Genomic DNA, 12,574 nt, shown 5'->3' with positions numbered 1-12,574 from the left:
AGAGGTCCCCTGAGGGAGCCTGTGGTGCCTTTTCACACAGCTTTAAACAGAGTATTAGAAACTGGGTTGAACTAGATACTACACCGGTTGTTAACCAAGATCTGGTGAGGAAATACAGACCTGTTACAATTGACCCAGTTTTCTTTCAAAATACCCTACCCCAGAGAGCCTAGTGGTTCAGGCAGCCACTTCAATTTCTAAGGCGGCAGCCTACCCAACTATCCCTCCAGATAGGAATGATAAGAGGTTTGACGCCTTCGGGAAGAGAGTGTTCTCAGCCAGCATTATAGCCTTGTGGGATGTAGCGGTTTTGGCAGCGGAGCACATCTCTGAAAGAGAGCAGTAGGCCTCCAGATAAGGTTTGTATTAGGCCTTTTTATGCATGAAAATCTTGTAAATGCAACAGCTTTATTATTTTCCTGTGTCATTTACACATAAGTTTAGAGCAGTGTAAAGGTCAGGTTACTTTAAAGAAAAAAGAACGCTTCTTTTGGTTTTTTATCTACATGGATGTAATTGCTAGCCATGGAGAAAAGCCTCTGAAACAGAATTTATTTCTCTGAAGCCTTTAAAAACATGAAACTGCACACTGTGATAAAAGGAAAGGGTTATTTACATTCAGCTTCTGCAATGATGTGTGTAAATGCTCATGGAGCAAACAGAAGCACTGTGCATATTTATTTTCCTAGCATTTTAGGATTGTATAATGAATAAGATGGAAAACTAAGCTGCAATTGAGAATTAATCTTTGTAACAAATTATGCTTTTTTTTCCAGTGAAAGCAAACCAGTATTGCACAATTATATTTTTCAGAGTTCCTGTGCTGTGTGCATAATCATGTGGAGACAGATAATTTGTACACTTATAATTTAATTTACATTCTGATTATAAAAACAATGTGTGAAATGATGAGTATGCACGGTCTGGTTTATATTAATTCAACCTTGCACTCAATGAGGTGGATTACTAAACATGTTCAGTGGCAACAGAGTCTTTGCTCACAGGTGAGTGATTTTCATTACACCAATCACAGGTATTAAAGCCTCTCAAATCTTCAACACTACAATGAAAACATCAAAAATCTGACCCTACAGGAGGTGCAAGCGCTGTTCAAAAATAAACAAATGAAAGTTACATTTGTAATTGAAATAGAAATCCAGCAAAACCTGTACCTGTGATGGTCCAGATAGGTTTTTAACTTTATGTAGCACTTCATACATGGTTCGTCCAACATTTAGGCACTGTGATTATTATACCTCAGTCGATACTCAGTTTACTGACCTCTGAAGGATGTGAGCCAATAAGATAGCTCAACCGGTTGAGCGCTCATTGTTGCGATCTATGGATGAGTTGTAGGTTGCAGGTACGAATCCCGGCAAGGCAAACTCAGCCTTTCATCCTTTCAAGGTCGAAAAAGGAGTGCCAACTTCGGTTTGGTGATAATTCTGATAAATACGTTGTATATACATCGCTTTGCCAAAAGCGTTTTATAAATAACCATATGACCATGAGATTAGGTATAGAATTTAGCATGGGGTCCTTGCCTCTGTGCATTGTTGTATAATAACATTGGCATACCATTAGGTATTAATAGCGCCAGGAAATGAAGACTTCTATTAAACATCAAAAGACAATTCTGCTATCAACCTCAAAACATACAATACAATTCATGTTTGCTTTACTATGTAAATGACTAGGTTTTTCTGTTTTCAAAATTTAAAAATATATATAGGAGATATCAAATGCCAAGACCTTAGAAAAATAATTAAAGGTGTATTCTGTCACAATGCAGAAAGCTGCCTCATGTTAATGATTTCCATACAGTTTTTACACACGTTGGCTGGATGTCCATACATTTTACTCTCTTGCAAAAGAGAAAAGTCCTTTTTACTCTCTTGAAATCACATTTACTCTCAAAGTTTAAAAATAGGCAGTGAAATACTCCGACCTCAAAATCTTATCTGGAGCACTGGGGAGGAGAGTGAAGGTTTTTTAAACCTTGTTCATGATGTCAAAGATGCCATATGCCAGTCTCTGCAGTGTGGATTAGGTTCCTTGGACTGCATAAACAGATCCATGGCAGCGAGTACTGACGCAAGGAGATTTTCATGGCTGAGAAAGTCAGGTTTTGCAACTGACATTCAGTCACGACTATTGGATGCGCCATTTGATGGCTCCCAGCTCTTTGGCTCCAAGACAGACGAGAGATTGGAGAAATTACAGGAATCCAAGGCTGCAGCTAAATTGTTGGGAGCAGTGATACGCCAGCCTCTTCAATCGCACGGGTCTTCACATAATTGGAGGGGTTGGACTTTTCTTTTTAACCCTCAGTTGCAAGCAGAAGAGACCACTTCACATAGAGAGGACAGAGAAGGGCACCTCGTGGTTCACAAGGGCGAGGAGGGTAAGGCTCCTCTCTCACCCTCTATTTGTTTGCCCTTGGCCTTGGCATCAACCCTGAAACCCCTTTTGAGTCTTTGGTTCACAGGACTGTGGTGGGGAGCTGGCTAACTCCGCATTTGGAGAGTTGGCGAAGCATAACCACCGATGCTTGTGCACTGCAGACAGTGGCTGACGGCTACTGCCTCCCTTTTGTAAAAAGAGCCTGATTGTCCTCTAGGACGCAAATCCTTGAAAGATCTTACAGGAGATTCTCACCCTGTTGTAGGTTGTAACACCTGAGTACTTTGTTTTTCACGTGTTAACAAAGTGCCTGGGTTTCTCGCAGATATAATTGCACCAATGCTAAGCACTGGCTAAATTATTATTATTTTTTATTTTTTACATTTATAGTAGTGCACAAAGCTCAGGAGGCATCTAAGCGCCAGTTAAATTCGGTAAGGTATTGCAGGAAGTGCTTGGGTATTACAAGCGAGATTTACCTGCAGTTAAAGGCTAGAGAGTCAAGTTACGTGGGATGCAGACAGGTAAGTAAGTTACATATACAGCACATGGTTGGTCAAAAATCGGTATTTGCAGACTGGTTAAATTACAAAGGCAGCACAGTGCTGAATACGTCAAAATCAGTAGGTATAGGCAGGTTAAATTACCTGTACGGCACAGGGCTGAAAACGTTAAAATCGGTAGTTGGAGACAAGTTAGAATACGATGGATGCATGAGGCTGCCGAGTCACATTAGGTGGGTTGCAAGCAAGTTGAATTACAAGTACAGCACAGGGCTGAAAAACGTCAAAATCTGTGGTTGCATGTAAGTTAGATTACAACGATAGCATGAGGCTGTCACATTAAGTGGGATGCTATCAGGTTACATTAGCAACAAAGGATCAAAGGAAATAAGGTGGTGTGGAATGGAATTTGGACAAGGGGACGACCATCCAAGTCAGTGTGTGACGAGTGCGTAAAGCGGGGAATGATAAGCTGCACTCTGAACACTAACACGTAGTATTGCTCTCGTGAAGTAGAGTGGTCAGCATTAGTATGGTTTGGGGTATAGCAAACAAAATGCACACCCTCCTAGGGCCATACTATAGTGTGACTACTGTGTTGCAGCAGGCAGATGAGGAGAGCAACAGTGCGTGTATAGAACAATGAACTAGGGTGGTTAATGAGCGACTGCGACTCGTCACACTACTGGAATTGAGGTAAATAGCGATGTGGGTGCAAGTTTATCACAGTTAGATAATGGAAACAGTGATGCAAATTGGATGCTGGGTATATCCTGCGAAAGCCACTCACATGGTGAATACATGGGCCTACATCGGTGAAAGCAAGGGAGTAATGAGCAGTGGAGCCCCCAGACATTTGTCATAGGGGTGACCACACTGGTGATCTTGGGGAGGCACATCAAAACAAACACACATTACTGAATGGGCCGGTGGGAGGGCCAGCGTTTTTATAAGGGAGGCCTTGGTTACCCCTTGGTGGCGCCCCTGCTAATGAGTTTTAGCATGACGTGCCCGGGTCTCAAAGTTAATCAGTGTTTGTTGGAGGGCAATGAACACACCTTCATTATTGAAGTTCATGGGCCCGTTTGGCCTGGACAGGTCCAGACAGGAAAGCTGGATGGCCCTTACAGGAGGCTAACTGTTCTAAATAAATTAGTAATAAAATAAAAAATGGCACACACTAAAACTGTTAAGTTTTTATTGAAGTCGTGTTGCAATTAACTGCTTGTCCAATGAAAATAGTGACATCAAAATCATTTAGGTTGGATTGCTAATCAAAATATTTTTAGGAGGCATTGTTTGAAAATGACACGTTTACCATCCTACCTGAAATAGTCCAGGGGAAGGGAACCACTCCCTGGGTCCAAGGATTATTTTTGTTGGATTTTACAGACTTTTTGCACATACTTTTTGCTAAATCTTAAACAGAGACATTTACCTTCCACGTTTGGTTGTTCATTTCTATTGTGAGGGTCAGCTATGTTTTGGACACAAGGACTGATTGTGTAATTTTGATGACGAGACACGGACTCATTTTTAGTTTTAGTTTCCTGGGTAGGGAAACAGGATAGGAACAGAAAGGCCTTTATTCAACCCCATTATTTTAATAAAGATTTCGAATGTCGAAAACATTATATCTTTGTGTCCGCCTTTCATTTCTGACTCTTCACATCCTCCTCTAAAAACATTCCTTGTTCTTCACCCCACCTTCTCGCTGGCCTCCTCCTGCTCAGTTGTCTTTTACTGCCACCTTTGAACTTTACCTGCTCCTTCTCTCTAGCCTTCTTTGTCTAGCCCCCTTTTCCCCACTCCTTTGCCACCTCCTCTCTGGCCATGGTCTGCTTCTGTCTCCGACCTGCTCCTGTGCTGCTCCTTCACGCTCTTCACATGCCGATCCCCCCCATTGTAATTCCTGTGTCTTACATACACCAGCAATCTCTTGTCTTTAACGGTAGCAGGCCTTCCATGTCTGGTCCATGTTTCTGCTACCTTTTCGTGATGCCTGATTTGGGAAATACTGTACATGGGGAGGGTTCTTTTAAAGGGGCACAGTTACGGATTTCCTCACAGTGACATGCCCATGCCATACGGCTAGGTTGTGGTGGGATGAGCCATGGTATCCTCCTAGCACCACACCCAGACACAGCAGCAGTAAGCTGAAAGGGGCATGCGGACCACATTGATTCAAATTGTTCATCCCAGGAACCAGGCAGTGGACTTTGCCACAGAGAGCATACCATGTTTAACAGCAGACAGGGGAGATGTACCAGACCATAATTCAGAATATGAGCATCTGGAAAGTTAGTGAAAGAACCAGGATAGGGCAGAACCATAGGTACCAGAGAAATAAGAGATCAAAAGAGGCTCAAGTGTCCAATCTAATTTAAAACCACAGGAAGGCAGAGAAATAAGAGGAGAGATTCAAGTTTAGCAAAATGAGTGGACATGAGCCAGTTAGGATGTGAAGAAGAGCACTTTTAGTGGAATGTTCTGGACGAAATTCAGATTGGAAAGAGAGAGGGAGAGTGAGAGAATTAAAGAGCTGGAAATAATTGCTCCATTCAAGTAGCCTTTTAAAGGAACAGGAAGATAGCTGGGGTAGTAGAGAGCAGAATCTGTAGAATAGTGTAATGTTTGAAAAGTACCAGTAGAAAGAGAAGAAGTAAAGATAAAAGTAAGATGTAGGAATAAAAATGAATATGTAGAGGGGATGAGAAAGGCAGGGAGAGCCTTAAGTAGAACAGTCATGAGATGGTTATAGTGACAGCAGTAGACTGTGCTCTGTTCCAGTAAGTGGGGAGAAGGAGCGATGAGTAGTTGAGGAGAGGGGAAGCAGTTAAGTGGAGAAGGAAGTGCTGAGTTTATCAATTAAGTTAGCATGAAGAAAGAGGCAAGTTCAGCTGTGGAAGTGTAGGTTGGAGAGCAGAACTACAAGTCTGGGGTGATAGAAAATGAGTGTATAGTCAAGGGATGATCGAGATGAGGGAACAGATAAGTGACAAGATTTTGATGAAGCTTTTTGGCATGGAAGCGAGCCAGCTCGTATGAAGATGAAAGAGGAGAGAGAAAACTCAGATCTGAAAGAGAGATGTGGCTTTTTCAAGCAACTTTCAACTTTGGGGAGTTTGTTATGGAGTTGTTTCATTTGGGAGAGCTAGGGTTGGTTGACCTGCAAACGGGCACAAAAGGCCGGGATGGCTATAGTGAGTCTGGATAGGAGGTAATGGCAGTAGACATAAGGTCAGAAGGGGAGTCATGTTGAATAAGAGAATGGTCAGAGGACAGGGAGGAATTGAGATTATTGTGACAAAGCAAGAATTATTTAAATTACAAAGATCATACTTCTTAAAAGATAAGGAGGGAGGGGAATGTCAGTGGGTGGATAAAGGAAAACAGGGATCAGCATTTAGAAACATAAGGGCAGGCACAGCTGTGTGAGAAGCAGAGTTCAGCTGGACAAGATGAAAAGAATCCACATTGGGAAGTAAACGGTAAGGTATTTTGGCGTGTGGGAGATTAAGGTTAAAGTTTGCGAACAGAGAGAAGGGGCAATTTCATGTCTGCACCAGGCTATGTTCTACAGCCTCATCTGGTCTATATTATCCTCTGCTTGTGTTCCACCTTTACCAGAATGCATAGTCCAGATCTCACTCAAGGATAGGTTGCTACATTATGCTTGTCTGGCTCTGCTCACACACTAGAGACTGGTCCAGCCTTCTATTGGCCAGTGTTGCACTTGTTCCCCTTCTCATTCAAAGGTCCCAGTCCTGACATCCCCAAGTCCATATTCTGATCCGCCATCTATCAGAAGAGAAATGTAGTGAATGGTACCCTCCATTTCATAGCATCATGCTATATAGTCAACCGCTCCTGCAGGTCCATATAGTTCTCAATATATGCTCCACCTTTATCAAGTGACCCTGCTCCTCCAGAACTATTAAGGACAACATTGCCTCCCATCCTCCATCCTTGGCTGATTTCTGCATTCCCACCCTTTCTACCTCTCAAGCCCTCCCTTGTGCACCCTCTCCTCCAAAAGCCTTCTGCCGACCCCTCCTGCCCGACTAACTATCTCCCTATCTCCATTACCCCCTTCCTGGGAAAACACTTTTGTAGAAGTTGGTCATCTCCCAGCTGATCCACCACACTGATTCTGCTGGTTGTCTCCACGACCACCAGTCTGGCTTCAGAGCAACCAGAGGCACGGAACTGCCTTGTTCTCTAATCTCGATTCCAATACTCCTTGCATTTCCATCCTTCTTGACATTTCCTCTGCCTTTGATACAGTCAATTATGCCACCCTTATAAATCGCCTTGGCATCACAGACCTGGCACTGGACTGGTTGACCTCCTTCCTCTCTGACCGACCATCCCAGGTTCTACGGGGCCCTTTTTCCTATCACACGCTCCACTTACGGCGTCTCTCAGGGCTCTATCTTCTCGCCGTGGCTCTTCAACATCTTCCTTGCCCCTCTTGCCCATTTGATCTCCTCCTTCTCTCCTCATATCTAGTGTTATGCGGACGACACGCAGCTGTCCTTCAACCTTCCATCCACTGCCTCTTCTTCCTCTCTCATTCCAGAGTGTTTGACTGCTATTCAGGCATGGTGTGCTGCTAACCATCTCTGCCTTAGTACCAGTAAGACTGAGACGCTTCTTATTGCAACCCTGACTCCCTCCTTCCATCCTACTCTCTGGCTGCCTTCCATGGGCCCCTTCCCCTCACCTTGTGAGGCAAAACTCCTCTCTCTCCTCCCATCGCGGACCTTGCCAAGAAGGCCCATTTTCAGCTGCACCTCCTCAGAGGCATTCTCCCTTTCCTCACCTTCCCCCAGAAACTCAATGTCTCCAGTGCTCTCGTCCTCTCTACGCTGGACTACTGCAACAGCCTCTTCCTCAGTCCGCCCAACTCCTTCCTTTCACCCTTCAACTAATCCAGAATAGGACTGCAAGACTTATCCTTGGCCTCAAACCCATGGACCGCATCTCTCCAGCCCTAAAGTCCCTCCACTAGCTCCCGGTTGCTGCGAGGATCAGGTTCAAGACCCTCTGCATCATCTACAAGGCTTTGTGGGGCCTGTGACCCTGCTAGATCCAACTCTCCCTCCCTAAATACCCCACTGCTGGAGCCATTCAATCTTCTAGCGCCAACTCTCAGCAGATCAGATACGTTTCCAAGCAGAGAGCGGGGGTAGATCTCTTCCTTCTGCAGGAGCCTCCCTCTGCAATGGCTCCCCTGCCCCTCTCAGGCGTGAACTGGATCTCCTTAAGTTCTGGAAGCTTTTCAAGACCCTCCTTTTCTCGTCTTCCTTCCCCAATCCCCCTCGCCTGCTAATGTCCCTCTCTGCCGCATTTTCACTGGTTGCCTGGTTCCTTCTTATTCATTCAGGGCCCCAGTCCCTCCTCGCCCAGTCTACACCAGCACTTTGGTCTCCCCTGACAACCCTCCTTCAAACCTGCGCTCGCCCTGCAGGGCTCCCTCCCCCTGTACTAGCCTGGCGGGGGCCTGCACCCCTATTGAGTCCATCCAGCCCCGTCCTCTTACTTAGCATGTGGTCCTTCATTCCCTGCACTCTCTACAGACCCCTGGCACTTGTCCTCTTGCCCCCCCTTAGAACTTGCCTAGCTCAGGGGCCTGTTGCCCCCCTTGCCCCCGCTCCCCGAGCACTTGCGCTCTCTCCACTCCGATCTGCACTTCCTTTCCCTCCTTAACATTGGTGCATTTCCATTCTGACCAGCGCTTCCCTCCACCTCCCCACTCCCCTGCACTTCTTGTTACTGCATTTGCATGATCCGAGGCCTAGTAGGACCTTTTTCTGTTACTCTTCATCCCTGCCCCCCAGTCCCCTCTTTTGTCTTGTTGCTCCTTGAAACCCCATTCCTGTATAGGTGCATTATAAATACCCAATAATTAAATAAAATACATATTCTAGGCTCTAGTTCTCCATCCACAAAAACCCCAGTTCAGTCCCTCTCAGGGCTATATCATTCTATGTCTCTCCCCATGCCCCGCACAATGAGGCCATACTCCATGGCTTCATTAGGGCCATACTGTTTTCATGTTGTTCTTTTGTGTCTCCCCAGTCAGGCTGAACACCAGCTCAAGTCGTACGAGACCGAGATTGAAGGCTACAAGAAGTCTGCAATGAAGGAGGAGGAAAAACATGAACAGCTAACAGTTATCTTAAATCGTGCTGAGAATGATGCTGCGTTGACCAGGAAAATAATAGCCCAGAGCCAAGCAAAGCAGGAGGCCCTGAATGTGGAGTACAGTACGTACACACGAACCTTGCACGAAATTGAGCAAGCCTTCAATAGGGTGACTGTGGTGAGTGTTCCGCACCGCAATTGGAAGTGAACCCTGGGTACTACTGTATTTGGCAAGCCCTTATGAAGCATGACTTGAGGTCAAACATATGCCCACATGTTATGATGCTCCATTCCATTCTGGAGATGCTGTTTTAATCCAGTTTTTTTCTTTGTATTGTGGGACTTGTTGTCTGGATTTTGTAAGGAGAAAATGGCCATCAATACAAAGAAAAAGACATGAGTTGACTAGCATCCTCCAAATGGACTGGGACATGTTGGCATGTGCTTATGCACTATTATTTTGGGTAAGTCACCATGAAGCATGTATGCAAGTAAACAGAATATTCAAAGATGTTAGAGGTGAGTTCTTTTGCTGCATTACTCACTGTTACCTCTTGATTTGGATGTCTGAGTTGTGTCTTTAGGTAACATAGCTGTAATGAATGTTCATGTGAGCAGGGCAATGGAGCATGAGGTGATGCATATGTGGCATGCTAGTGTGTGAATAGTGGGGGCGGAAATGGGCTCCCTCTAGGCCATTGCAGGCTTTTGGGAATGCTCACTACTGTGGTATTTCAACCTTGGGGTTAAGGCTGCTGTAGGTGTTTTAGACCACACCCGATTAATGGGCCTGAGGCGAAGATAGGTACATATAACAAAGTCAAGGGATGATAACACCTTTTACTGCCATCCAACCCCTTATAATATGGCAAAATTATAAAATCTGCGAAACTCTGCTGGACACAAAACAAAACCGAGAAGCTGCGCAGAACATTTCAATGAGCATTGTCCTGGTTGAATGTTTGCCAAGCAATGTTAGGCAAAATAAACGCAGGCTTTGTAACAATTGTCACTGGCAAACTGCTGACTTGTTTGAAATGTCGGGCCAATATTTCATTGTTCTATCCATTGTTTTTATTTTTTAAATGCATCTTTATTTTTATTTCTCATGTGCAGCTTTACAACAGCCCCAGCCCACCCACGAATCGCCCTTTAACCCAACTCCAGCCTCCCTACCCATCGCTGCCCCTTTTGCAGACATTTCAGTACCCTTGTAAGGTATATACCACTGAGCATGCATTAGTAATTGTTACCATCTCAAGCAATGCCCAATATGCACAGTTTCTGAGGGCAATACATAACATGATATTCCTTATGTAAAAAAGCAAGCTTCTCTTTCCAGTCTTTAGAGAATGCGGAATGTTCCCCCTGTAAAGAATACATCATCCATTCCATCGCTAAAAAGTTCCAAACTTTGGAGAACCATTCCGTGATGTGAGGGGGCTCTTTCGCTTTCCATTTTTGTGCAATCGCTAGCAGTGTGGCCAGTTGCAGCATTACATATGCCTTCTGTGTTGTCTTTGGTTGCCGCCTAAAGTCCTCCTCTATCTTTACTAGAAGGCACAAGCGTTGAGATCTTGACTTTTGAGAAGGAAATATTTTGCTGATATGTTTATTCACTGCATCCAAATACTGAGTCAACACTGGGCGGCTCCATCAAACATATTCCCAATTCCCCACCCGTCCACAATCCCTCCAACATTCATCCTATAATATTGGTTTCAGCTTCCATAAACAAGCCGGGCTATAATCCCATTGCAGTATTAGTTTGTACCAAAAACCTCTGATCTGGATTGATCTAGTCATTTTGGGAATTGCTTTCCACATATTTTCCCAGTCTATGTCTGAGATCTCTGCCCCCAAGGTTACCTGCCAGCGATGTCTGTCGCTAGTCGCCTTGTCAGCTTCACCCTCCCTCATCAGTTAATGTGTATTCGAGATAAGGGCTGTGACCCCTGGATCGTGTGTCACAAACTTTTCTAAGGGTGTTAACTCTCTTACCGCGGCAGATTTTACAGGTGGGGCAAGGATCCAATGTCTCACCTAAAAATATTGGAATCTAGAGTTTTCAGACAGACCAAACTCTTGTTTACATTGTGTGAATGATTTAACCTCCTCCCATTGAAACAAATCTCTAAGTTTTTCGCATCCTGCCTGTTTCCATTCTTTGAATGCATTGTGCTCTAGACCTGGGTAAACTGAGGATTAAAGAATAGAGTTGTGAATTGTGAGTGGGGAGGGGTATGTTGTCCAGCTATGATTCTTAACTGCTGCGTCCTAAATTTCCTCTACTACACCCATATTAGCACTCGCGGGTATGTTAGCCGGGCGGTCCTGTTTTGGTAATCACAGTATTTCATGAAGCTTATGTCGCCCCACCGCTTGTTCCACCTGTACCCATATTTTCCCCGACTCGCCCATAGACCATTCTTTAATCACCCTTATTTAAGCAGCATGATAGTACTTCAAAGGGTTGGGAGACCTAGTCCTCCCTGGTCGGTTGGGATCATTAGCGTATTTAGGGCTACCCGCTGGGTTTTATTCTGCCATATGAATCGCGAAATAGCTTTGTGTATTCTGTGGAAAAATGACATGGCTTTAGGAAAGGTAATCGTTTTCACAGAATGTATTCTACCCAACCATGCAATGGTAAGAGGATCCCACCTCTTTAACTGTGCTTCTATTTCACTCAACAATGTGGGATAATTAGCTGCATATAAGTGTTTAAGTGTAGGGGTTATTACTACCCCAAGTAGTTTTATCCCCAACTTAGCCCAACCAAGTTGCGTATGTTCCTGTAGTTACTGCATTTCCGACGGTGAGAGGGATAAGTTTAAAATCTCAGATTTGGCTGCTTTAATATTTAGAGATTAGAGCTGTGGCTAATTGAACATTGTTTTATTTAATTCTAGTTTGATGTAAAACATTTTTTTAAATGAAAATACAAATACAAATCTGATTCAATAAAACATCCTCACTAAAGCATTCATTCATACTCCATACATATCATTCAATTTCATTAAATTTCAATATTCTAAAACAGTTCATTATTTTGAGAACTCAATGTTTTCGTATAGATTTTTTCAATTCCAATACACTTAATTGCAAATTCAATTCATTAATTGTTCACATTATAAACATTATCTAGAATGAAATAAAACAATGTTCAATTAGCCACAGCTCTAGAGTCTAGACTATTGTCCCAGGTTTTTCTCCATCTGGCACAATCACTGTTCTATATACAATTGTTCTACCTCAGAGTGCCAGTGCAGTAGAGGTACCCACCTACAGGTTTTGTTTCTTTAATCTTTAGACCTGCCAACCCGCCAAAAATCTCCAGTTCATGTGTGGCTGACTGCAAAGTGTTAAGTGGATGTGCTACCATAAGTAACACATTGTTGGCCTAGACCATAATTTTATGTGAGATACCGCCAAAATGTATCCCTTTTTAAACCCTCTGTCTAAACTTGGCCAATAAAGGTTCTAAGTGAAGTGCATATCGCAAGGGTGACAGGGGG

At 43.9% G+C, this 12,574-nt stretch overlaps 1 protein-coding gene across 2 annotated transcripts in view; it reads left to right on the top strand.

Moving 5' to 3' along the window:
* The window catches only part of CCDC40 (coiled-coil domain 40 molecular ruler complex subunit), a 599,189-nt gene that overhangs the window by 208,999 nt on the left and 377,616 nt on the right, over positions 1 to 12,574 (top strand). For both annotated transcript variants that reach the window (XM_069655198.1, XM_069655197.1), the window contains one exon: positions 8,991 to 9,234. In XM_069655198.1, the coding sequence (XP_069511299.1) occupies positions 8,991 to 9,234 (244 nt within the window). The remainder of the gene's footprint in view (positions 1 to 8,990; positions 9,235 to 12,574) is intronic.

Source organism: Ambystoma mexicanum, chromosome 3q (assembly GCF_040938575.1).
Source record: "Ambystoma mexicanum isolate Mex_15411 chromosome 3q, UKY_AmexF1_1, whole genome shotgun sequence".
Classification (NCBI taxonomy): domain Eukaryota; kingdom Metazoa; phylum Chordata; class Amphibia; order Caudata; family Ambystomatidae; genus Ambystoma; species Ambystoma mexicanum.
Note: the sequence above shows the minus strand (reverse complement) of the source record. Positions and strands in the feature narration are given on the sequence as shown.